This window comes from Pollicipes pollicipes, unplaced genomic scaffold (genome assembly GCF_011947565.3).
Source record: "Pollicipes pollicipes isolate AB1234 unplaced genomic scaffold, Ppol_2.1 Scaffold_4740;HRSCAF=5597_pilon_pilon_pilon, whole genome shotgun sequence".
Lineage (NCBI taxonomy): Eukaryota > Metazoa > Arthropoda > Thecostraca > Pollicipedomorpha > Pollicipedidae > Pollicipes > Pollicipes pollicipes.
The window spans coordinates 33,832,794-33,855,271 of NW_023596545.1; the positions used below are offsets into that span (position 1 = coordinate 33,832,794).

The 22,478-nt window shown below is 59.5% G+C and overlaps 2 protein-coding genes and 1 pseudogene across 5 annotated transcripts in view; 1 reads left to right on the plus strand and 2 right to left on the minus strand.

Annotated features, from left to right (window-relative positions):
- LOC119098614 (GDP-L-fucose synthase) overlaps positions 1 to 18,042 on the plus strand; it is a 49,027-nt gene extending 30,985 nt beyond the window's left edge. Inside the window, exons 1-8 of one of the 4 annotated variants that reach the window (XM_037221585.1) lie at positions 6,899 to 6,976; positions 7,762 to 7,904; positions 8,543 to 8,657; positions 14,054 to 14,182; positions 14,808 to 14,999; positions 15,518 to 15,665; positions 16,161 to 16,302; positions 16,717 to 18,040. In XM_037221585.1, the coding sequence (XP_037077480.1) occupies positions 7,768 to 7,904; positions 8,543 to 8,657; positions 14,054 to 14,182; positions 14,808 to 14,999; positions 15,518 to 15,665; positions 16,161 to 16,302; positions 16,717 to 16,810 (957 nt within the window). In that variant the 5' untranslated portion in view covers positions 6,899 to 6,976; positions 7,762 to 7,767 and the 3' untranslated portion in view covers positions 16,811 to 18,040. The other 3 variants (XM_037221586.1, XM_037221584.1, XM_037221587.1) reach the window with 3 other exon arrangements.
- On the minus strand, positions 1,293 to 4,889 carry Paip1 (Poly(A) binding protein interacting protein 1). Its single transcript, XM_037221173.1, has 7 exons — positions 4,807 to 4,889; positions 4,125 to 4,213; positions 3,484 to 3,583; positions 3,058 to 3,170; positions 2,566 to 2,785; positions 2,100 to 2,126; positions 1,293 to 1,433 (listed from the first exon to the last, which is right to left on the minus strand). The coding sequence occupies exons 2-7, from the start codon at positions 4,178 to 4,180 to the stop codon at positions 1,293 to 1,295; spliced, it is 657 nt and encodes a 218-aa protein (XP_037077068.1). The 5' UTR covers positions 4,181 to 4,213; positions 4,807 to 4,889.
- A 2,418-nt stretch (positions 18,043 to 20,460) lies between the features above and the next one.
- On the minus strand, positions 20,461 to 22,035 carry LOC119098250 (myeloid zinc finger 1-like; annotated as a pseudogene).
- Positions 22,036 to 22,478: the final 443 nt, after the last annotated feature.

Genomic DNA, 22,478 nt, shown 5'->3' on the forward strand with positions numbered 1-22,478 from the left:
TCACAACGCAGTTGACTGGTGCACGAGCATAGAACACTTTAACGGGCTTCCGACCAGCCACAGTCAACCACTTAACACGAGTAAACTATATCACGGGCCGTCCGCGGCGTTTCTACGCGAAGGAAGGCCCAGCAGAAATTGGCGCCACACGGCGTCCGACCCATCATCTACCGAGCGCGCAGCGCATCACGGCCGCTGGCGGCGCCTAACCATCATGCCACGCGACGTTCCAGACCTCATCTCAGCCGTTCCGAAATCACTGCCAGTGTTCAGTTTCACGGGTCGGTCACTTCGACCCGGAAAAAGCCGGTACGGTGACTAGAGCCAAAGCCTCACAGGGTGCAGAGAAGCAGTACCTCACCAACATCACAGACCACAACCCTCCGCGCAGAGAAGCAGTGCCTCACCAACATCACAAACCACAACACTCCGCGCAGAAAAGCAGTGCCTCACAAACATCACAAAGGCACTCCGCAGCACCAGTGTTCCGCCGCCACCCGCGGCGTCCCTGTTCGGCCTGGAATGCAGAGCGCACGACCCCTCCTGGGGCATCCCACTTGCCCCTTCTTACGGGAGAGGCGCTGGCAACCGCGTGAGCGGTGGGACGAGCCCACAGCGGACACCGCTCAGAGGCGCTCCGCCGGAGCACTGTCTTGACCTCCCCGGACTCGACTGCCACCGGCCCCCCTCCCCCGAACCCGACTATCTCTCACAGCCGGGCACGACAGCCCGGGACCGGGGCAACACGCCTGCACCGCGTGGGGCGCGGCTCCACGCTCCTGGTGCCCCCCCCCCCCCCCCCCCCTCCTCGTAGAACGCGGACTGTCCGAATGACGCAATCACCGCAGACGCCGATGGAAACATCACAGCACCGACCGCCCCCAGCGCAGCGCTTCCAGCACGGTGATGAGCGGCCGCCCGCCGACCGTCCCGGCCAGGGGCAGGTCAGGGCGGCGCCGGCGCCCGCAGCTCGCACGCGCTCGGCACGCGCCCCGCGCCGGGCCGTCCGCGCGGCACACCCCGGCCGCGCCGCGACGTCACGTCACTTGGACGAGTGGCACCCCGCTGGCCGCACCGCAAGTCCATCGTCACAGCGCCACCTGTGCGCCTTGAGGCGGGCCGGCCAGCCTGCCGTCCGGGCTCATTCGCCGCGAAGTTCACGGCACAGCACGACTTTCCCGACTGACACCAAACCACCGACTCGACAACACACTAAGTGATGAGCCCGGTACTTGAGGTCTTGTTCGGCACCAAGTGTCTTGCTCGCCTGCGGGCAGCGCCTCCGCTGCGCCTCAGTTGTGCTGCTCCAGCTCGTCCAGGAAAGCCTCGTAAGCCTCGTCCAGCTCGTCGTCCTCGTCCTCCTCTGCCGTTTGCACCTGCTGCTCCATGAACCAGCGCTCCTCGGCCGACAGTCCTCCTGAGGGCGGCCGCTCCTGAGGACATATGAGGACCCGGTGCTGAGGCTGAACACTACTCGCCTGGGGTAACAATCCTCCCAAGGCTACGTGAGGAGACAAAAGCGTGACCCAAGGGCGCGGCAAGGAGGAATGACGTAAAGAGTGACACTCTTCGAAACTGTGGCGCATCAGCGATACACACCCGCCTCAACAAACACACAGTCATGCATGCTTGCCACTACAACACACTTCTCCGCTCCGCCCGCAAAGTTCCAAATGCCAAAATTCGGTTCCCACTTAATGCCTCGTCTCGCCCTGCCGCGCCTCGCCATAGCCTCTTCTCGCCTCGCCTCGTCTCGCAGCGCACTGTCTCACATGCGCATCACCTCGCGTGACAGCCGCCTCCGTCTCCCAAACCCTCAGCTGTCACGCACTATCGAGACGCGAGGACGACGTTAAGACACGGCCTGGACATAGCGCCCGCAGCAAGGCACAGAGGCGGACACGCGCCGTCCAGACCTGGGCGCCGTCGCCATGCGCGGCCGGCGCCGGCGGCGGGGAGCGGCCGTCGGCCTGGCCGCCCCAGTGCGCGGCGCGCAGGTTGGCCAGCTCGAGCAGGGCGCGCCGCTGGTCGCGGGCTAGCGCCGGGTCCATGGCGCCGGCGCGCACGCGCTCCATCAGAGCGTCCAGCGCCGGCGACGCCTGCCGCTCCAGAGCGGCGCCGGTCAGCTGAAACAGCACGCTCAGGTCAGCGGCCAGTCACGGCACGGGGAGTGGGGTGTGAATGAGACGGCGCGGGTTACGCGCCTCGGGAAGACTTCGTGACGGACGAGTGAAACATGTGTGTTCGTTTTTCCAGAGCATTTGTGAATCTAGAAAACAACCAGCAGAGCTCAAAATGATGGACTACGAAGAGGCACAAAGCAATGGAGAAATGTCGTGAAAAGCATCTTACATCAGAAAATGACGCTAACTTAAGCAAAGACTTCGTCCAGATTCGGAACCTTTTGACGGAAAACCGTTAACATATCACGGATATACAGCAAGCATGCATATGCAGTGCTACAAATAGTGCCACATAAGCCCGGAACTCTATCACGTAGCATCCGTCCTGCCGCCAACAGCGAGCGGCAGCCGCGCGGCCGGTCGCCTGGCGAGCTCGGCTCACCTTGAGCGCCTGACAGACAGTCCTGGCGCCCCCTGGTGTGACGGCGTCCAGCAGCTGGCCGCAGAGTCCGAGCACAGCCGAGCCGAGCACGGCGATCGGCTCCTCGCCGCCCGCCAGTCGCACGTGCAGGTACAGCTCGCAGAACAGCACCGTCAGCTCGGCGAAGGACCGTTCGCTCTCCGCCAGCAGCGCGCCCGCCTGCCTGTACAGCGACTGACATCTGGCGGAGAGATGCCAGGCTGAAATTACGCGACCCTCTTGCAGATGGCGTCCGACGAGGCACTCGGCACTCAGCTGAAAACTTTCGGTAATCAGCGAATCCGTCTGACAACCTCTCTCTCGACAGCAGCATTTGCTCTGGACATGCGACAGTCGTTCGCGCCTCCCACACCGGCTGTGCCCTGAGATCTTGCCCGCTCCGCGGTCTAGTCCCTTGTCCCACCAGCTGAGTCCAGAGCTCTGCCTGCCCCGCGGTCTCAGCCCTCGTCCCACCTGCTGAGCAGCAGGTCACGGAAGGTGCGGGTGCCCTCGTTGACGCGGCACCGCGAGCACATGACGTTGCAGAGCCTGGCACAGACGTAGCGGAAGGACGGCTCGCAGGCCACCTGCCGGCAGCGCGGGAGGGCGGTCATTCCGGACGTCCTGGGCACGGCAGGCTCGTGATCCAGCCCCGCGTCGGAAGGTCAGCGCCACCTTCGTGAGCTGAACAACCTTCAAACTTAGGGGACTGAAGCCTGCCGAATCGCGGCAGGAGTTATGAGAGTGACGACAGAGTGTAGATGAGTCATGGAAGTGGAATGTCATGGAAGCACTCAAGCCTACCTCAGATTAACATCGCAAACAGCCGGCCAGTGAGTAGCGGGCTGGAGCGACTGAGCCGCCCGGCATCACAAGGGATCATCTCGCCCTCCTCCTCACCTGGTTCAGCATCCAGTCGAGCACGACGGAGAGTCGGATGCCGGACGACGGTAGCCAGCCGTTCACGTTATCCACGAACACAGCGCCGAGCCGGTCGAAACTGACAACACAGCCGGCTCGTCAGCGACACCGGCAGCACTGGCGCTGCCGTCGGCTGGTCGTGCCGGCAACGCTGTGAACGTGAGTCGAAGGTCCAAATCGCAAAACCTGAAACTTGCATCCACCAATCAATCACGCGTGTCAAGGGAGAACGATAAGAGTCATATGAGGGAGCTTGATCATTACCATGCTTCAAAGCAGCTAGCACGTGACAATCACGAGACTGGGGATCTTTTGGTGCCACCTTTCATCAGTTGTGACGTTCAAACGGACATGTCACCGCCATCACCCTCATCTCCCTCTCACTAAACGGGAAGAGCACCCCGTGCCTTCTTATGCAGCCCCACTCTGTCCTGATCAGACAGCTGGTCTCCGTTCGCCGGTCTCCGGTCTCCGGTCCCCGGTCTCCGGTCCCCGGTCTCCAGTCTCCGGTCTCCGGTCTCCGGTCTCCTGTGCCCAAACCCCGAAGCACACCAGTTGCGATCAGGACGTCGCCACCTGTCTAGCTACCGACCCCGTGAGGAGGGGCGAGGGGGGCCTACCTGGCCGGCTGACAGGTCATACTCCAGAGCGTCTCGGCGATGTTGTTGTAGATCATGCTCTGGTAGGCGTCGAACGCAGCCGGGATATCCTGTTGGACAAAAGGTGGTAGGTGAAGATGGTCGGTCTGATCATGACGGCATCATCCGACATCATGCACTGCAGCTGGAATCGCGCATAGTCTAGTTAATGCGTCCATATCATGAATACACATAATGTTACATTGGTTAAATACGGCGCAAGACAGTCTTTTCTACATCAATGGACATATGGAAATACGAAAGAGCTGGTTCTTGACGAGGTGATGAGATGAGATGAGATGAGAGAAAAGAGGATGAGCGGCAAAAGAAACCACAGTGTGTCTATTACTGATACCGTATCCGCGAACGAACTAAATGAAATACAGAAAAGCTGAGACGAAATAAGATGCGATAATAACTTTAAAAGATCAAAGCTATTTCAAAAACTGCACTTGACATTAACAAGTATTTCAGGATTTGACAGCAACACAGAACACCACCAGAACACCAACAACAGCACGCGATGCACGACCTAAAAGACGTTTGGACTGCATGCGAGCGCCACAAGATCAATATGTGCCAGGCCCGCGATTCGTCTACGACCCACGACCAAACGCCGGGCCCTTTTTCGGACGTCCCGTTCCGCCACCGCGCGCGGGCCCACCTTGATGAGGGCCTGGTTGACGGGTGCTTGGTCGGCGTCCAGCTCGGCCCACTCGTTGCCGCCCAGCTCCGGCTCCGGCTGCAGCTCCCGCGGCGGCGGCTGGAGCGACGCGGAGACGGGCCGGGCCGGCGCCGACCGCGGCACGAACGGCGGACTGAGCGGGTCGAGCGCGGCCGGGCGCGACGCCGACGAGCCCGGCACTGACACGTTGGCCCACGCCGACCGGTCACCGCCGCCTGTCGGGGGCGCGCCGAGGCATCAGCACACGGGCGCCCGTGCGTCCGGGCCACACGGCCGTCTGAGTCAGGAATTAGCTATGCAATCGGTTTTGTGGAGGAAGGTCAGGTGCAGATCACATAGTAGAAATGACGACACCAAACGGAAATGAACAAGCAGAAAATCGTGGATTTTTTTCATCTAACCATCACTCATCAATACTTATATAATGCTAACAATATACACTCATACAATACTAACCATCCTGCCACACAACCCATGCATCAGACACAAATGAGGCGGTAGTGGTTTTAAGTTTTGGGGTGTGTTGACTACCAATAATCATGCAGCGTCCAAGGCACAAACTGCGGTCGAGTCTGATCAGCTGAGGTGGTGCCGCCCCATGCGCCTCACCAGTGCGCTGTTGCGGCTCAAAGCCACCGGCCTGAGGTCCAGACAGCTGTCGCTGAAGGGCGGCTGGGACCGCCGCTGCTGCTGGGGGTGCCGGCTCTCCGGCCGCCACGCTGGAGCGCTCCCGCGGCCGCCGCAGCGGCGCCGGCGGCCCGTTCTCCAGCAGCTTGCCGCGGCCGCGGCCCCGCCCCAGGCCGCCGCCCACGCCCAGCATGGCTGTCGCAGTCTGCGGCACACAGGACAAACAGAAGTGAACAGCAATCTGTGGCTTGCATGGAAACAATGGTTTGCACAGAGGATGGGTGGACATTGGACTGGAGTCCTTTCCACATCACCATTTCCTCACATGACAGGAATGTGGGCAGTCTCCCAACCCTTGTAAGTGCTGGTGGTCCTGCAAAAATCAGTGGTCACTGTGGTATAGTTCTAAAATTTGCATTTCCTAGATATTTTGATTTGAGATATATTAGGTCTTATTATAAAAGCAGAATGTGATGCTGACACCATTTTTACATTTCAATCAAGATCACTCACTGTTATAAAGGCTGAAACACATGAACAATAGTGAATTGTGTTTGATAGTCATTTGTGTCACCAGTATTTTGGTATAAATATTAGCTATTCATGCAGGGGCACTGCAGACTCTGTCACAGCAGGAGATTAAACTTTTGGTAATGTGCTTCCAATACACAGATAGGAACAATTTTACATGCACAGAGAGATGGAAGGCTCAGTCTGCCCTCTAGTTTCCAGACCTAAGTATTCATGTTTCTTGACAACCTAATTTAGAGTTCATAGGTGGGGTCAATATTGGGCCTGATCTGATATAACAACAAAACCAAACACAGGCACGACATGCATGCCATTCATCCCATGCTAAAAGAAAATATGATGACCATTGTCTTCTTTAAGCACTCATGCAATCAGCTTAGCACTGGCACATCACTTTCATATTATACCAGTTCCTCAACGATTTATCAGATACAACCGAAGGCCCTAGATCTACAGTGCAACGAAGCTTCAATGTCGGGATGGGAAACAACACCCACCACAAAACAGGTTAACCCGCACGGCTGACCAATGCCCCAGAACCGGGCGGTTACCAATCACAACACCCAAGGCAGCAAGACAGGCTCCAAGCCACACAAGATTTGGAAGCTGCAAGCGGCGCAACCAAGAGAATGTGAAGGAAATGGTTTGACATTATTTATAGGTCAGGGAGAGTGGTCTGTGTTTGCGTTACATACGTGCGTTTTGATCAAATATAACTTAATTTACGATCCAAAATAATTTTATATAACTGATAAAGCAAACAAACTAGCCTCAAAACATCTAAACTATCTCCAGAGTGGGAGCGAAATGTAAAACATTTACCAGCCACATCAGCTTTTTACCTAAAACCAAAAAGTATCTTAATGACATTAAATGGCGCGTCTGCGACCTACTACAGCTTTCGATGAATGTGCTCAAGGTCGTAGGGCCCTACATATAATTGAATCAGAAGTCAGGATCAGATATACTTGTGTTGGCGTCTTCAGGCAAGGTATTATCGGGACAACTTCCACTGAATGGAATAAAATTTGGAGCGTGCACGGATGTTGAGGCCCACTTCCCACAGCCTTTCTACGGTGCCTTGAAAGCTGGTCAGCCTTTTAAAATGGTCTCAATGGTGCAACCTAGGTGGCAGAAAAGGGACTGGAGGCTTCTAAGCTGTTATTAAAGCTAGTATTTGAGCCGTGGTTTTTCATCCTCATCACCTCATGGGGGGGGGTTCTGTGGTGAGAACGTTCATACATTATGATCCTTATTGTGAACACAACATTGAGGGGTCTTGCTGGTGATGTTTTATTACTTTCTAGTGTTTTGCACAGCGATCATGTGGGCATCTGAAACTTTCATTTGATGGCTGAAGGCATATAACTGCTGTTTCTCTTTGTCCAAACAGATCTGTGATGCTCTCCAGACCATGGGACTGATGTGTCTTTATGCTTAGTCAGCCATAACCACAATTAATGGGCATACCAGATTTGAACTTGAGCAATGTGGTGTCAGCTCTGAGCATTTACTTATCTGTCATGATTTTTTTGTATGCAAATATCTCCAGATGCATTGCAGGCAATTACACACCCACAGGGACTACCATGTGTGATACATAATGGCCTGTGTCATCCATTTATGGCCTGCCCTAGAGATGGGTTAAGTTAACTAAACACAGTAATCTGTATGCACTAGGCAACACCTTTATTTCCAATCTTGTCTGGTGTACAAGATCTCATGTTTAGTTTGGCTCCTGGCAGTCAGCACCTTGTCATCACTGTGCTCCTGCAGCTCAACATGTCTGGTGGCAACATCATCCTGGTGACGGGTGGCACCGGCCTGGTGGGCAAAGCCATCCAGACACTGGTGGAGAAGGAGCTGAAGAGACCGGGCGAGACATGGGTGTTCCTCAGCTCCAAGGATGGCGACCTGACGTGAGCGCACACCCTTCCCTGAAATGTGTTTGGCTGACAACATTAGCTGTGTGAATGTTCATGATTATTGTGCAGCACTTTCAGAATCAGGATGTGGCAGATGGAATCCTTTCAAAAGCAAGCAGCCCTAGGATGGGTAATGAACCCAGCATACACACCCATGAAAGGCAGCACATGTCAAACTCCATCGGGCCTCATGGCAGTCAGTCAGTGCTCAATATATTCAGGCATCATATAAATACTGTGACCTATGGCTCTCAAGCCAACTATATGGCATGCAAACAATTTGAACCATTAAGATGCATTGATTTCCTGGTCAGCTTACTGAGTGCACTTTCCATTCACTGTTATCATTCTGCCATGAATTGGTCATTTCCTGTTTTGGTCACCCATCCCCTACCCCTGTCCCCCTGCTCCTTTGACTGTTCCATAGTGCAGCCTGTGCCCCCATCTCTGCCACTGTCCTCGTGCATCCCCTTACACCGCTCACTTGCCACCTCCTCTACCGCCCCCTGCTACTGTCCCTTCGCCCCCACCCATGCTTCTCCCCCCTGTGCTGCCACCTCGTCGCCTCCCACCATGCCGGTCCGCGGCCACCAGCTAACCCCCTCCCCGCCGCTCCCCCGCTGCCTCCCCAGGGACCCGGCGGCGACGCGCGCCATCTTCGAGCGCCACCGACCCACTCACGTCATCCACCTGGCGGCCATGGTCGGCGGCCTCTTCCGCAACCTGCGCTACAACTGCGACTTCCTGGTGAGCGGCGCCCGCTGCCGCCGCCTCGGCCGGGACCGGGTCGGCCGTCTCGGCACGGACGTTACGGCTGTCGTGCCCGGGCAGAACTGGCGGGACTGCGTCGATGGGGCATGCGGGTGATGGACTGTGTCGCTGGGGAGGACTGGCGGGACTGTTTCGCAGGGGAATGCTAGTGGTGGGACTGCGTCGCTGGGAGAGGACTGGCGGGACTGTGTCGCTGGGGAATGCTGGTGATGGGACTGTGTCGCTGGGGAGGACTGGCGGGACTGTGTCGTCGGGGAAGAACTGGTGAGACTGTGTCGCTGGGGCAAGAATGTGATGAGACTGTGTCGCCGGGGCGGGACTGTGGCGGGACTGTGTCGCTAGGGAGGGCTTTAGCAGGACTGTGTCGCTGGGGCGGGATTGTCCCAACTGAGTCGCTGGGCAGGATTGGCTCGGAACTGTGCCGCTGGGGGAGGACTGTTCCGGAACTGTGTCGCCGGGACAGGACTGTGACGGGGCCGTGTCGCTGGGGCAGAAATGTGACGGACTGTGCCGCTGGGGAAGGACTGTTTCACTGTTTCGGGACTGTCGCCGGGGCAGGACTGTGACGGGCAAGACTGTGACGTGCTGCGTCGCTGGGGCGGAACTGTGTTGGGACTGTGCCGCTGAGGCCTTTGCAATAAGTAGGACTGAAAGCAACTTCTGTGGAAAGCAAAAGGAAGAGTTGCTGAAAATGGTTTCATGCTTTAAAAACCACATACAGCATTACGCTCCGTCTCATCTGTTCTCTCACCGATTTCAATGAGCGCCTCGAGCTTGAACTGGAGCGTCTGTCGGCCGCTCCTGGCGTTGCAGTCTCTGTGACATTGCACGGCGTGCGCAGGGCGACGGCAGGGCGTTAACACTAGACACGTCGCGCCGGAGACTAGTCAGCTGGCTGGCGACGGATGGTGCTTATTCCCAATGAAGCCTACGCTAATTGGCTAATGTCCACGTAATTGGATGTCATAGAAAGGGGATCCTGGTTTTCGTGCTGCATGTTAGGCAAGAAGGAAATCCATAGCATTCAGATAGTACACTTGCGTGAATGCTCCAGCGAGCAAGAAAGAAGCTAGCAGTACGGTGCAAGGAATATTAATAAGCGGTTATTGCCAAGAAAATGCATTTATCATCTCGACAGCACCGGATACTCGCTTTGTTATATTGAAACACCGAATGTGTTTGCCAGAAACGGAAAACGGTTTGAAAGATCAGTAATGACTACCAGTCACAGGTACGACAGCGGATATCCACGTCAGTCCCGTCTGCCCGCAGTCTGCACTCAGTGCAGACAAAGAGCAGAGTGGGACAGCTGTGACGGTCGCTGGGCGGACTCAATGGCGATTTCTGCATCGGGGTTTACTATCTCGCAACTCTCCCCTCCTGTCGCGTGATGGTGAGAGCGTGTCGCTTCTCGTGATCAGACACCGGCCGTGACACCCCAGTCACGGCCGCGTCACGCCGCTCGACACTGCCAGTGACTCGGGGAGCAGGCCGGGTCTAGCGGCCGGTGCCGCGCGCAGTTTCCTCCCGCATCGGTCACGTCACGTGTCATGGTCAGTTCGGCGCTTGGGCCTTCCCAGCTGATCGTGTCGGCGCTGGTGTCGCCCTCTCAGCTCAACTGGCAGACCTTGCACTGCCGCAGCGAGTGACGATGGCGCCTCCTGGTGACCAGAATCGCATCGATCGCCTTACCTCGGACCTCCCCGACCTGTGCGTTAGCATCGCTAGTAGTTCGTTTTCCGAGGAGGGGTGGGGGTCTAGAGATGGCGCGAAGCAGGGGTTTCGCTTGATTGGCCCTCCTGCCTTCTTCTGGGCTTCGTCTTACATCGTTTTGAACGGGTGCATGGTCGGAAGCAGGCGTGCGGCACCAGATGTCAAACCAGGTCGAGATTCGATTTAGACCCACATCGGCCCGATGTACGCTGTGCGAACGTGACCTCACTAACCGGGGGAGGGGGGGGGGGGGGGGGGGAGTTGAGCGAGATCCTGGGCGTGTACGTATGTACGCACCATCGGGTATTTAAAATGTTGTGCGTTTTTGAAGAAATGACGCTGCATTTGACGTTGATTTCCATTGCTTAGTCATAGCAGAACATGTGTTGCGTGTCGCGCCTCAGCATTGAGATAAATCACCGAACGAGACATCAGTTAGGAACATTCGCACCGAATGGTGAAAGCCAAAACCGCAGCACATTTGCGCGCTATCACACAAGCTGTACAAGCAAGACAGTTACTACAATTATCCCGCTGTACCGAATTGTTACCTAACCAGCTGACCAGTCATTGAGCTCACGCGTCCCCCGGGGCACTGTAGTACGGTCGGCTGCCAGACCTGGGCACTGCCGGCAGCGGACGGGTTCGGCGCTGAGTAAGAGACCACACACGACGTAGCATGGCGATGGGCAGGACGTGCAGGCTGGAGACCGGCGTGCGTCGCGATCCTGCCGCAGCTGTATGCCCGAACCGGTGTATCTTACGATTGCAGGGCCTTCCTGCACACCGCATTCTTGGTCTTGGCTTTTAAGGTGCTACGTTTTGTCATTTAGGTACTACAAGCAGTACCCGCTTGGCTCGCTGCGCGAAGGGACGCTGCCGTTGACACCGGTTGCGTATTTTCCCGGAATGAAGCACTAACCTGCACGCCACGCCTTCGAAGTCTGTATAAGGCGTCACATTCGCTTTTCAATCCCGTCATCCAGTCACTGATGAAGGCCTTTCCAATCGTCACGCTAAGTAACGCTTTTGCATTACATAGTAGTAGTATGCCGCTGGAATTGATCGACACTACGGCCCGCTGCGGGGATCGGGTAGTGTACGTGGTGTGCGCATAGAACCTGATGTCCGTCATGTCTGAGCTATTTTGGGCATCTAGCGCGAATAGTGAGTGCCCCGAAGACAGTGACATTCAGTTCATTCCAGTCCGAGCTGTCGCGGCATGTTTTTCAACCCTCGAAGATGGCTCTGTCCGTCCCCCATCCACGTTAGGTTTTGTCGTCACGAAACCTGCGGACACGGTCCCCTTTCCGCACGCGCCACGGCCGTTCCGGACGTCGGAGCGGCGTGAGATTGTGCCGTGGAGCGTCACGAGGGTTGTACCCGGGGTGCATATACTTGGCACTGTCATCGGCACAGCCGTCTGCGCTGTGTATCTCGGCGATATATCCGGACGCTCACACGCACGCACGCACGCACGCACGCACGCACGCATGCACGCACGCATGCACGCACGCACGCACGCACGCATGCACACACGCACGCACGCACGTAGGTACGTACGCTACTAATTTAGTTGTTTGGATGCCGCTGGGTTTATCTTTTGAGCATTCGTTCTGTCAGTCTGGTTTTCTTATGCTGCAATCTTACACTGTCGAAATCAGACGGCAGTCGGCTGCAGGCGCCAGCTGCTCAGATGGCGGTCGGCTGCAGGCGTCAGCTGCTCTGATAGCAGTCGGCTGCAAGCGTCAGCTGCTCAGATGGCAGTCGGCTGCAAGCGTCAGCTGCTCAGACGGCAGTCGGCTGCGGGCGTCAGCTGCTCAGATGGCAGTCGGCTGCGGGCGTCAGCTGCTCAGACGGCAGTCGGCTGCGGGCGTCAGCTGCTCGGACGGCAGTCGCCTGCAGGCGTCAGCTGCTCAGATGGCAGTCGGCTGCAAGCGTCAGCTGCTCAGATGGCAGTCGGCTGCAAGCGTCAGCTGCTCAGATGGCAGTCGGCTGCGGGCGTCAGCTGCTCAGACGGCAGTCGGCTGCGGGCGTCAGCTGCTCAGACGGCAGTCGGCTGCGGGCGTCAGCTGCTCGGACGGCAGTCGGCTGCGGGCGTCAGCTGCTCGGACGGCAGTCGGCTGCGGGCGTCAGCTGCTCTGCGGCTCATCCTCCGGATGTCTCCGGTCGTTCTGGCTCTAGGCCTTTGTAATGGGTCACGGGCTTTTGTGTACTGTGTACACGCTAGTAGCGATGGTGACCCACGACAACGGGAAAGTCCGAGGCAGTGCGGTCGATGCGGTTCTGATCACCAGGAGGCGCCATCGCCACTCGCTGCGGCAGTGCAGGGTCTGCCAGTTGTCGAGCTGAGAGGGCGACACCAGCGCCGACACGATCAGCTGGGAAGGCCCAAGCGTCGAACTGACAATGACACGTGACGTGACTGATGCTGAAAAGAAGTGCGCGCGCAGAACCGGCCGCTAGACCCGGCCAGCTCCCCGAGTCACTGGCAGGGTGTCGAGGGGCGTGACGCGGCCGTGACTGGGATGTCACGGCCGGTGTCTGACCACGCTCACTTTGGGCCCGGCCCACAGAAGAGTCGTCGCACAGGGACCCACTAACGAAGATGTTGCGCTCGAACGGGTGTATGCACGTGTTGGCTCGCGGACAACACGGTCCTATTTCCGCCGGTCTTCACTGGGGCAGCACCGAACCTGTTGAGTTGTTTTCTCGAGACTTACTTGATTTTAGCATCTAAATCAGGTGCAAATGTACTGATGTCTTCTCAGGAGCAATTAAGGGAATGAATCACTGTACGCTGTTTAGAGATTGGTGCGGAACGGATGATGTGTGCAACTCAACGACAACAATTGTTTGTTAGATCGTGCCAGACCAATATTCTGCTGCTGTGAGCCCGTGTCTGGTGTTCTTACGACGTAACAGGGACGCTAAGAAAGGCGGTATGAGGTTTTGATCAGTTTGTCTTTCTGCCTTAGCAGACCCGAAAAAGAGACACCAATTCAGCGCTGGCCAAAAGACTAATCATGGCAATTTGGGCGGTTGACCTTTTTACCTTTGGAGAGTGGATAGGCACAGCCAATTTGGAGTCTAATAGAATGGTTTTCTTCTATTTTTATGAATATTGTTGATTGCTATACCACAACAACAATGACTAGATGCGAAAGGATGTCGGCTTTCCAGCAATACGGAAATTTGGTCACTGATAAATTTCGAAGCATGTTTGATTTGCCGAAACCTAAAAACGCTTCTGAACATTTCACCTGGTGGCGCTTAATCCTTTCTCTCTCAGGACAGCAGAATGACCGAAATATTTTTTTTTACCACCGATACACCTATATCTTCCGAATGTAGCGGCGACAAGCACGCTAGCGTTGCATGAAGTACCTTTGCACCATTTATACCATGGCTTCGGAGGTTAGCCATTCGTGAGCACAATTGGTTCAGAAATTTGGTATTTTGGGATCGTTAGCGAAAGAAAGCTGTGAAAAGTAAGAAATGCGATTATCAGCTATGTCCATATCGGCATTGTTTCATTATGTGAGCCCACTATCGAGAAACCTGTTAATGAAACGCCCTCGTCGAAATCGCTCACACCCATAAACATCACCACGAAACGCGCCTTCGACACTCACTGAGCTGCGCCGTGTGAATCGCAGCGCAAGAACATCCTGATCAACGACAACGTGCTTGAGTCGGCGCACCAGCACGACGTGCAGAAGGTGGTGTCGTGCCTCTCCACCTGCATCTTCCCCGACAAGACCAGCTACCCGATCGACGAGACGATGGTGAGCGCTCCGTTTTCGGCCACGTGCTGATGGTCACCAACAGCCAGGCGGGCTGACCGGGGACGTCGTTTATCTGTGGCTCATGCTTCGCACGAAGGCGTTGCTGCTGAAGGGACTGCTGCTCCCCTATGAGGTTGGACTGGACGCGCCTGATGATGATGTGACCGGTGGCTGCAGGTCTCCAGTTCACCGCAGCGTCGGTTAAGTGCTGGGATGGTTGCGATGATTATTTTCGTTGAGGCTTGTAGTATCGTATGAAGAACATTATCTGCCCATACTCGCTTATATTTTGTTGGTAAGCACGTTTACTCTGTTTGAGATCGGACTCGCATGCGTTCACTAAACGTCTAGCGATTTTCTGCAATGGCTGACTCCTGATGGTACTCGAAGGGATGTGAGTGAATGCGACATGTTACCTATATTGTCATTGACATTATCCCTGTCGGAATGATTCCCATGTGTTGCGTCTTGTTTGCTGGCGTCTTAGCTGAGGCCGCTCCCAAATCAAACGCTGTGGCATGTGCAAACATGACACAGCTACCCGGGTGTATCGAGCGTGCGGTCTGAGCGGCGGCCGGGAGCCAGTCGGTCGCGCCTGCTCAGCGCCGCCGGCCGTCCCCGCCAGGTGCACAACGGGCCGCCGCACCCGTCCAACTTCGGCTACAGCCACGCCAAGCGGCTGGTGGACGTGCAGAACCGGGCGTACGCGCAGCAGCACGGCCGCCGCTTCACGTCCGTCATCCCGACCAACGTGTTCGGGCCGCACGACAACTTCAACATGCAGGACGGCCACGTGCTACCCGGCCTCATGCATAAGGTTGGGGCCACGACGCGGCGCGGACAGACTCGGGTGCTGCCGGACTGTGAAGACACTGTCGGACTGTGAAGAGCGGTGGATGGAACCGTCCTGCGGATGGGTCGCGTTGATCCGGGACATGCGCTGACGCCCTGGAGCTGCGTCTCTGAGGCGCCTGACTCAGGGCTGCTCAGGCGCGCCGCCGGGACGAAGGGGGCGGCGCCCAGGCGGCCGACCGGCCGCTTCGGTGGCGATGCCCCGCGCCTATTCTCTGCTGGTGACGCGACTAACGTGGGCTGATGACGCACACGGACGTCAACATCGGGAACGTGGGATTTTGGCAGCTCTCCGCGGGCCTGAGGCCAGGGGCAGCAATCGTCGTCATGCTGGTTGTCGCGCTGCTGCTGTTAAGGACAGGCTAGAGCCCACTTCATTTGCAGACCGAACTGTCCTGCAGCCAACAGGCGATACGCACGCCCGGTCTCGTGCCGACCTCGTCCGCGCCGCCCGGCTGACCGCTGACCGCCGCCGCCGCGCAGGCGTACCTGGCCAAGCAGTCGGGCGAGCCGTTCGTGATCTGGGGCACCGGCCGGCCGCTGCGTCAGTTCATCTACTCGCTCGACCTGGCCCGCCTGATGGTGTGGGCGCTGCGCGAGTACACTGAGGTCGACCCCATCATCCTCTCCGGTGAGTGGCGGCGCGACGGCCGGTTCGTGCTGGCCAGACGCGGACTGGCGGCGGCGTGACGTGCCGAGAGAAGTGCGGGGAGTGGGTGGCCGGTGGTCGGGTCGGGGCGGCGGCGGTCCGTGCAGCGTGGCCACTGCCCCGCTTTTTGACTGTGGAGGCGCTGTGCGGCGGGTCTGCCGGACGGCCGCCGCGGGACACCGGACGGCGCGCTGGCTCGTGGGAGCGGTCCCGTCATGGACGAAGCGTCCGGCTCGGTCTCGTCGCTGGACGAGTCGCTGGGTTGTCCTCGTCCCGGTCCCGCAGTGGACGAGTCCGGACTGGTTCACGCGTTGCTGCAGTTTGTGCCGCTTCCTCGTGGTGTTCGGGGCTCTGGAATCGTTGTTCCGGTCCTGTTGTGGACGAGGCCCTGCCCCGTTCTCGTCCCGTCCCATCGTTGGACTCGTTCTCCGGACTCGTGCGGGGGCGCAGCCCTGACCCGTTCTCCCGCTGGTGCAGTGGACGAGTCGGACGAGGTTTCGATACGGGACGCGGCTCAGATGGTGCTGGACGCCATCGGCTTCCAAGGCCAGGTGGTGCAGGACGACAGCCACGCGGACGGCCAGTACAAGAAGACGGCCAGCAACGCCAAACTGCGCCGGTAGGGACGGTGGGAAAGGGCTGGATCGCCTCCTAGCCGAGGGTCCAGACTAGGGCTGGAGAGAGACCTGCGTCGAACCTGGGGAGAGTAGTAGTAGAACCTGGGGAGAGTAGTAGTAGAACCTGGGGAGAGTAGTAGTAGTAGTAGTAGAACCTGGGGACCCGCGCCGGAACAGGGGCTAGAGCAGGCACTGGAGCGGCCGGGACGGCTCTGGGTCCCCAGCCGGCCGGGTGCACCGGTGTCACACCTGGCCGCCATGGCATCTTGTCGTCCTGCATCCCCTTGACCGGCCCTGCGTCGTACGCCCCGCCAGCAGCGGACGGACGCGTGCGCGCGCGCGGGTCTGCCGTGGCGAGCTGCCGCGGGGCAGAAGTCGCCCGCCTCCTCCTGAGCCCGGGCCCCGCTGGTTCGCAGGTACCTGCCCGACTTCCAGTTCACGCCTCTGCGCCAAGCCGTACAGGAGACGGTCGACTGGTTCGTCGCCAACTACGACACGGCACGCAAGTAGCCGGGTCGGTTCTCCCGCGCTCCGCGGGTGGAACTGTTGGACGGGCGGCGGGCGGGGCGTCGCTCGGAGTTCGCTGGGGTTCCGCGCCGGCCAAACTTACGTCCGTCCCGGCTGGCTGTGGGGTGCTGCGATGGAACTGTGTTGTTTTGAGTCACTTGCGGTCGGTGTTGTCGGGAGGGCGCGGCGAACCTTGCATGAGACGCGTTGGAAAACTGGTCAGCTGGCCAGGTGCCAAGTTGTATGTAGGATTTGGCCGTTTGTCAACAGTTCGTACTGCGTGTTGTATTTCGGGATCATCGGGATGACTGCAGAAGACAGACGCTGGGAGGCTAGACTCAGGTCGTTTCAGGGACGAAATTTGTGCAGACTGCACGGAACCGAACCGTAGACGTGCTTTTGCGTGCAGGGTCGCGTTTGTAGCAGTGGCATCTTGGTTAAGAGGGAAAATGTTTCACTGTAAGTTGCGCTTTCGTGTAGTTTTGTTGGAAGTGTCCAGAAAATTGTCCGATGTGGTCAGAACGCGTCTGTTTGTCTGTTGGCCCAGTATGTCTTCTTTTTTAGAGGCAATGATTCGAGGCATAGCGTGCTCGGGGTAGTTTTTTTTTTACCTACGGATCGTTGTCATGGTTGGGAAGTCTAGTATTTAGCAGTCCTAAGGCAACGTACAGACGTATGGCTAACGTGACGATGATAAGGCAAGCAAAGACAATCGGCCTGTTAGTAGACAAGTCGAAAAGAGCGCGAAGTTATACGTCTGTGCGCTCCGCCGGCTGACCACACAGAGCGGTGACCACGCGCGGCCCGGCCCCGACCATAGGTCAGGGACCAGGTCACGTGACCCAGGTGCCGCGCGGCCCGACAGGCGCGCCCCCGCGTGTCAGCCCGTCAATGTAGCCAGAACTACAGTGTCACAAGAGGCATGAGAGAGCACCTTTCATTTATACCTATTCTATCGCCTATCGCGCCTACCCTACCTATATGCACCTATCATTGTTATGCTGTGGGGGGATGCGAAGGTGGAGGTGAAAAGTTTTGTTGAAAACCCTCGGTATTGCGCGTGGAGAATAGAGTCGAGGTAGATGCTCTTGACGTGCACTGCGTGGGAGCTCATGGCGTGTTTGTCTACCGTGGCGTGATGCGCGCAGGTGGAGGTCAATACATTTCTAAACAACCCCGGTGCTGCGCGCGGAGAGAGGCGGGCTGGATCCGCCCCGATGGACTCGGGCGCGCAGCTCTTCTGCTCGGAGAAGACGCGGTGCTGCGGCACCACCGCCGCTCAGCTGTCTGGCAGGCGACCCCTCCGGACAATCCGAGCCACGACCGCACAGGCGTGTTTACAGATTATTTATTCAAAATACATTCGCTCTACAACAACGCTCTGAATACCGCCCACTGCCTCCAGCGTTCTCCACTGCACCGCTGTATTTGAGCTGACGAGGAGACGGCCCGGAATCGGCGGCGACCCATGGCTTCCTCCTCTGGCAGATCTGTCATCTTGATCTTTGCCTTCAGTGATAGGTTTTGGAAGTCACAACCATTCTTCGGGTCTTGTGAGAGATACCTGCATCAGTCATAATGTGACACTGGAACGTCGCCATTGTTTTGAATTACCTCGGCGAGTGAGCATGAACCGGGCTGGATCGATCACTTTCGTAACGTTCAATGGCAGTCCTGGACAACGCATTAGCTTTAGGTGCAAATCCCACCGAACAATGATTGGTTTAGCAGGGGTTTCATTGATCACACACACACACACACACACACGTAGCCCAATGTTTAACGCAATGGGAAGTATGCGTGCGACGGGAAGGATGTAGGTAGCGGTCTCAAAGATCTCAGAAAGCGCAATTTTTTCACCACCGCTGGCTTTGAACGGAGGCGGCTGATAGAGATATCAAATTACGCATATTTAACTGTGTAGCGAAATATTCCTTCCCTTGCCCGCCAACGATGGACGCGATCAGGACTGACCAGGCGGGGCGACCCGTGACTGACTTTCGATAACCCCGTCCGGAGCTGACTGACAGGCCTATGGTCCACGGCACGACGCCCACCCATTTCCAAAAGCCATCGGGGAAAGTCACGAACCAGATCAGCGATGTCAGCCCGGCGCCACGGCGCCTGCACCAGTCGGTTGGTGACCCGCCCGCACCTGCCCAGCGGCCCCTGCGGCGCGCCCTCCGCGCCAAGGCCGCCACTCGACCCGTGCCGCCACCGCCGCCTGCGCAGCCTCCGCACCCGTTCCTCTTCCGACTCCACTCGTCCGAGGTGATCACATTCGGTCGGCGGGGCCGGCGCGTCGACGCGCCGCCCCGCGCGGCGCGCAGGGAACACATAGAAAAGTGCCGGCGTCGCGGCGGCGAGCCGGGCCGGCGCCAGTCCGGCGACGCGTATGAAATGGCAGCGACGCGGCGGCCGGCCGGCGGGGTGATTGAAGCGATGACGTGAGCACAGTGCACTGAGGCCGCGCCCGGCGCCGGCGCCCCGTGGACCCGCAGAGAGCCGAGGCGATCTGTGACGTCATCGACGCCGGGACCGGCCGCCACGGAGAGGTAAGCAACGTGGACCAGGCCATCAAAAGAGCAGATGAAATGGGATGGCGGACACGAACTGGCTACATCTGCTAAACTTTGTGAGCTATCGGATCAGGGTACGGCGATGTGGTGGAGACAATAGTCTGATAGCAATGCTGCAGCGAGACGAGAGCCTCCGGCAGAAGCTCTGCTGGGGAGAGCGGGACCTCGTGGCAGTGCGAAGGCCGTCGGCGGGACCTGATGTGTCGCGGCGGTGGGTGGGACGAATTTTGTCCAGCTGAAATGGCCGACTGGCGGCCGGCACCGACTGACGGGGCTCGGTGGAATCCGCGGACGATGTCTGACGTCACGAGGCGGACATCGCTCAGGCAGATGAGGTCAGGTCTGTACACCCCTCTAGAGAGAGCCATTCAAATGTGATAGGTACTTGGGAGCGCGCCGTTATAAACATCAACGGCCATAAAAAACAGATGCTGTTAGGCAAAACACCACATGGCACAAATCCAGCAAAAGGCTTAAAGATAACCAGCAGGGAAAGCTTACAACAGCGTAACATCCAAGATCGTCGCAGGCCGCGAAACTTTCGGCTCGCACGCGCGCGCTGCTCCCCGTACCGACATCGCACACCTCAGACTTGAAAAGCATGAGATCTGGGCGGCTGCCCCGCTGCGGGACGCCCCGCGCTGCGGCGCCAGCTGCCGCCAACTGCCAGCAGAGCCGGGCATTTGTACCATGGCGCCGCTCCCTGGCCCGCCGTCGTGCTCTAGCTAGTGCCCCTCCTGGCCCAATCTGCTTTGAGCAAGGTTGATAAATATACTTTAATATCACTGCGCACCGCTGGCGGTCGGCGGCTGGCAGGGGCCGCCGGCGCCGCGAGCTCCGCCCGGCGCTCAGCCTCGGTCCGGCGCCTCGCCCGTCTCCATCGGAGCCGGACTCTGCACCGAGAGTGAGCGGAGCGCCGCGCTCGGCGACGGTGGCGCCTCCTGCGCGCCGCCCAGCGCGGCCGGCAGCTGGCGGAGGTAGGTGGGCGGCTGCTCCTCCGAGTTGGCGCGGCGCGGCGGCGCGCGCGGCGAGCGCGGCGGCCCCGCCTCGTCCACGCTGCCGCCGCCGCCGCCCTCAGCCCAGCTCGTAGCGCGCGTGCGTGCGCATGTGGCGCGTGATCATGTCGCGCCGGCACGCCGCGTACGGACACTGCGGGACACTTGTACGGCTTCTCGCCGGTGTGCGTCCGCTGGTGCGTCGACAGGTGATCGGAGCGCGAGAACACCTGGCCACACACGCGGCACGTGTACGGCTTGAGGCCCGTGTGCAGCCGCATGTGGCGCGTCAGCATATCGCTGCGCGCGAACGAGCGCTTGCACGTGTCGCACACGTACGTCTTGGAGGCGGCGTCGACGGGCTTGCTCTTGTGGCGCGACGCCATGTGCTTGGCCAGCCGGTCGTGCAGCGAGAACATCTGTCCGCACACGGGGCACACGTAGGCCACGTCCGTGCCCGGCGGCATCTCCTCCACCACGGGGCACACCTCTAGGTTGTAGCGCAGCGCCACCGAGTCGCGCGTGGTCGGCGAGGCGACGTTGCCGTGCACGATGGGGATGGGCGGGTGGAGGCCGGGCGAGCGGAGGCGCAGCAGCGGGTGCGCGCCGAGCCGCGGCGCCGCCGCCTCCGAGCCGGGCGTGCCGGCACTGCTGGCGGCCGAGCCGAGCCGCGCCGAGCGCAGCGACAGGTCGAGCGGCGAGTCCTGCGGCGACGACTGGTCCGACTCGAGCGAGCCCGACTTGCCCGGAATGTGCAGCGGCCGCGGCGCGCGTCGGCCCTGCCGCAGCACGGAGCCAGCGCGCCGGCGCCGGCGGCTCGAACCACGCGCTCAGGTCCGAGTCGGAGCGGCTGCGGCGCCGGTACAGCTCGCTCAGCTGCGACAGGTACTCGAGCGGCAGCGGCGACTGCGAGAGCGGCGTGGCCGGGCTGACCGGCGTCAGCGGCGACTGCGGCGAGCCCGACAGGCCGGCGCCCAGTAGCCGGTTGTGCACTTCCAGCCGGTGCTCGCTGTCCATGCCGGCCGTGCACTGCGCGCACGCGCAGAAGGTGAACTTGTGCGGCTGGCCGCCGCCCGTCTCGCGCTCGCACGGCGGCACCTGCAGCCGCGGCGGCGAAGCAGATGACGCGTGCGCGCTCCTCCAGCCGCACGTCGGCCTCATAGTCGACCTCCTCCTTGATGCGCAGCGCACCGAATCCGACGCGCGGCGAGTCCTGGCAGACGAGCGGGCTGTCGAGCGACGAATGCGGCGACTTGGACGACACCGGCGAGAACACGTCCTCCTCCTCCTCCGAGATGGCGCGGCACGCGAACCGCTCGCCGTCGGCGCTGTCGAAAGCGGAACACGTCTGCGCCGAGCGCGCGCGGGCTCCGGAGCAGCGCGTCAGTGCGCGCCGGCGCCGCCAGGGGCGCGGCAGGTCGCGCCGGGCTCTGGCGCCTCTTCGGCCGGCCGCTCCGGCTCGGCCTCGCCGCGGGAGAACATGGCAGCGGCGGGCGGGCGGCGGCCGACTAGTGCGGGACGGCGCGGAGAGGCAGCCATCGTCGACGTCCGCGGGGCCGCCGAGCGTCAGCTTCTGAAGCACCGTGTCGAGACGGCGCCGCTTGCTCAGGCTGGGCTCGCTCTGGGTGCTGGGCGGCAGGGCCAGCTGGGCCATGGTCAGGCGACCGGGCCGGGCGCCGCGCTGGGCGGCTGCGCCGAGGTCATCCCGGCCGCCCGCTCACCGGCTCCTCGGGTCACCGCCTGTCGGCAGACGGGCACGCGTCATGGGACGACACCGACAGCCGGTGTGCCGTATCACCATCGATACCGACCGTTGACAGCCGGTGTGCCGCATCACCATCGATGCCGAACGCCGACAGCCGGTGTGCCGCATCACCATCGATACCGAACGCCGACAGCCGGTGTGTCGCATCACCATTGATACCGAACGCCGACAGTCGGCGTGCCGCATCACCATCGATACCGAACGCCGACAGCCGGTGTGCCGCATCACCATCGATACCGAACGCCGACAGCCGGCGTGCCGTCTCACCATCGATACCGAACGCCGACAGCAGGTGTGCCGCATCACCACCGATACCGAACGCCGACAGCAGG

Bases quoted from the DNA above. Each gene is read 5' to 3' on its own strand.
- Paip1 (XM_037221173.1), bottom strand. From the start codon at position 4,180: ATGATCTACAACAACATCGCCGAGACGCTCTGGAGTATGACCTGTCAG. The intron at 2,786-3,057 runs GTGGGACGAGGG...TCTCTCCGCCAG, and splicing joins CGTGACCTGCTGCTCAGCAG to ATGTCAGTCGCTGTACAGGC. The intron at 2,127-2,565 runs GTGAGCCGAGCT...GTGCTGTTTCAG, and splicing joins CTGTCTGTCAGGCGCTCAAG to CTGACCGGCGCCGCTCTGGA.